The 2998-nt window shown below is 52.3% G+C and overlaps 1 protein-coding gene across 1 annotated transcript; it reads left to right on the top strand.

Moving 5' to 3' along the window:
* Positions 1-371: 371 nt before the first annotated feature.
* On the top strand, positions 372-2138 carry F5J12DRAFT_877686 (HSF-type DNA-binding-domain-containing protein; the record flags this gene model as incomplete). The annotated part of the gene is made up of 8 exons (XM_051747133.1): positions 372-424; positions 476-545; positions 648-746; positions 838-865; positions 917-1081; positions 1142-1259; positions 1295-1431; positions 1635-2138. Coding segments are annotated over 8 exons (1152 nt in total), but the record flags the coding sequence as incomplete, so codon positions are not given.
* Positions 2139-2998: the final 860 nt, after the last annotated feature.

Raw genomic sequence — 2998 nt, 5'->3', positions numbered from 1 at the left:
AGCGTTTCCGCCTGAGACTTGCATCGTTCCTTTGACCCCACACTTCCCCCTCTGATCCGACACATCCAAGCCAGTGTCCGCACCTCCCCCTCCCCTCCCAGCTCCACCTGCCCCCGTCAGCTCGTCTCGCTCCAACATCAACACCCTCCCGCCCTCAATCCGCCAAATCCATGACTGCCTACCTTCACTCGTCTCCACTGCCATCCTGGCCCACGTCCCTCCATCGAACTTCTAGCTCTCGCGCAGACATCCTCCCTGCATCTGGCTTCTCCATCACAACAACACCCTCTTCGCTTTCCATCCACTAAATCAAACCTGCCCGACAATTCAAACGCGAACAACTGCAACAACCTCCACCACAATCTCAAAAGGACAGCGATGATAACATACCAGCGACGAGCGACTTCGTCAAGAAACTGTACAAGTACGTTCTTTTCGCGGCCATCCTTCCGATCCACTGCTTACTTGCAATCAGGATACTTGAGGATCAGTCATTCCCACACATAGTATCATGCGGTCCAAACGGTGGTTGCTTTGTCGTAAAGGTCGGTCTTCCTGCTTCTTTCTTGCTCTATCTCTCATCACTTTGATCGACCACGCGATCTCGCTTCCGACCTCGTTCTTGCTCACATCTCCCCTTCCAATAGGACATGAACGAATTCACGAAATCAATCCTCCCTCGCATGTTTAAACACTCTAATTTTGCCTCGTTTGTCAGGCAACTAAACAAATACGACTTCCACAAGGTGGGTATGCTCATATATCGTGTGCATCTTACATGCGCGCTCTGGTGTCTTTTATGACCGGAGGACATTCCCATTCTGACATGCACTCCAGGTCAAAAATGCCGATGACACCCAATGTGGTGAACACTCGTGGACATTTTGACATCCTGACTTCCACGCTGACCGGCGAGAAGCCCTGGAAAACATGAAACGCAAGGCCCTTGCAGCGCGTGTATCAGCACCATCAGGGTTCGCTATCGGACCCTCTGCGCTGGGTCATTCTGGCTCAGCCAGACCCCAAGGTGGCGTATTGAAATCTCTCCAAACGCAAACCAACACCCTCGCGTCACATACGAGTGCACTGTAGAAACGGCATTCAGAGCTCCAGCCGCAGATGACCGTCTTCTAGTCCCAAGCCAACGCATCGCATGCTCAAAACGCAACTCTTCAATCCGTCACAACAGGATTGCAGAACACCCTGTCGGGCTTTCAGAACGGAATGTCAGGGTTACAACCGGAAGTCGCAGCGCTGCAGTCTCAGAACAACTCTCTAATGACACGGCTGGTAGATCAGAGGATCGAGTGAGAGATTTGGAAAGGTGTTACAAGGACGTGCTTGGAGAAATGGTTCGTTTCCAGAGGAATATTGCTCGGCAGGGTGGTTTGATGCAGAGTTTAGTGGAATATTTTCTGCGTGCGGAAGGCGGTGAGTCTGCTTACTTTTTTTGGTCTGGATCTTGCTCTGTTCGTTCGTGTTCCGTGTTATTTGGACCAAAGAAATGGTTGGGTTGTCAAGGGAAACTAGAAGATGGGAGTTGGGTCGCGGGTGCAATGGATCCTTGCACCCTACCCCTGTACCCTGTGCCTGCGTCTCCGATGCACGTTCGCATACTCATCGTTGTTCCTCAGCGAAGCACGAAGATTCCGTTTTCGCAACACCCATCGCATCCGGACCAGCACCACCTACAGCTGGCCTTGCAAATAACTCTCAGCAAATACAAAAACCCCATACACCTGTAATGCCTCCCCCGACAAGGGTAAGGTCTCTGGAACACAGTATGACTCCCAACACGCATCCACCTCTGTCGTTTGGCATGTCGATGAAAACGTCGACCACGGCGGCTGCGATGTCAGCGAAGTTGCTGGCTTCGCAACAGCCGCAGCGATGTCCGTTTTTGCAGTCCCTCACTGCGTCTCATTCGCAGCACATGCTTGGATCCCATGGACATGGACATGGACACGGACCACATGGACCACCCGTGACGTCTGCCTCGTCATCGACCCTTTTTTGGGCACTATCAAGAAGTCAGGCTCAAGCACAAGCACAGGCGCAATCCAGTCCCCGTCTCCATCAGTTTCACGAGCACAAGGTCAGCGCAAGGACCTGCTGAGCCACCCGTACAATCAATTCAATCGATTCCATCCATGCAGGAACAGATATCTTCCATGCAAGAAACAATCCCTCTCTCGCACACGATTCCATCTATGTAATCATCCATGTAGGAATCAATGTCTTCCTTATAGCAAGTGACATCGATGCAACAAATGGTGTCGGCTATGCAGATGGTGCAACCAATGCAGCAGATTCAGTTTTTCCCGTCCATGAGGCCCATCGCGTGCTTGGCTTGGTTGGCGATCATCGGTATCCGGATCCGACCGCGATTGCGAGGGCGAGTTTGGCACAGATGAATGAGATGTCGAGGAAGGCTGGAGCGTCTGCTGAAGTGACGAGTAATGGTACAGGTTCGGGAAATGGAACCAGACTGGAGGGGACGGATATGACGAGTGGTGATGCTCCTTTTTTGATCCCTCCGGATACATCTTGGGATGGGACAGTCCAAACGGTTCACGAGGGATTACAGGTGTTCACATTGGGACATTTGCTTCCGAGGAGTGCGCTTGATGATGCGAATGGAATTGGACGTATGGTGGGGATATACCTGGTACGCCAAATATGAATGGGGTGGGAATGGAGACGGAAATGGATGTGCTGATGAAGACGGTGTAGGTGGGGATTGTGAAGGGGAGGGGTTTCGAGAAAGAGGAAAGTCCAGGTGCTGAAGAAGTCGTGCGACCTACACCCACGAACCCCGGCGTCCGAGAATCTTCATCAGCGACTTCCAGAGCCACGACACCTTCGACTGGCGGTGGACAGAAACTACGAGTCAGGAGGTCAACGTTCGTCCCAGGATGGGCAGTCCCACCACGCGTACTTCTAGTGGACGACGCCGGTGAGCAGGAGACTGAGCAGCAAGTTTTTGCAGGTATTTGGT

Source organism: Pisolithus orientalis, assembly GCF_024613125.1.
Source record: "Pisolithus orientalis strain OTSU chromosome Unknown F5J12scaffold_236, whole genome shotgun sequence".
Taxonomy (NCBI): Eukaryota; Fungi; Basidiomycota; class Agaricomycetes; order Boletales; family Pisolithaceae; genus Pisolithus; species Pisolithus orientalis.
The sequence above is the reverse complement of the archived record's forward strand: the minus strand, read 5'-3'. Positions and strand labels throughout refer to the sequence as shown.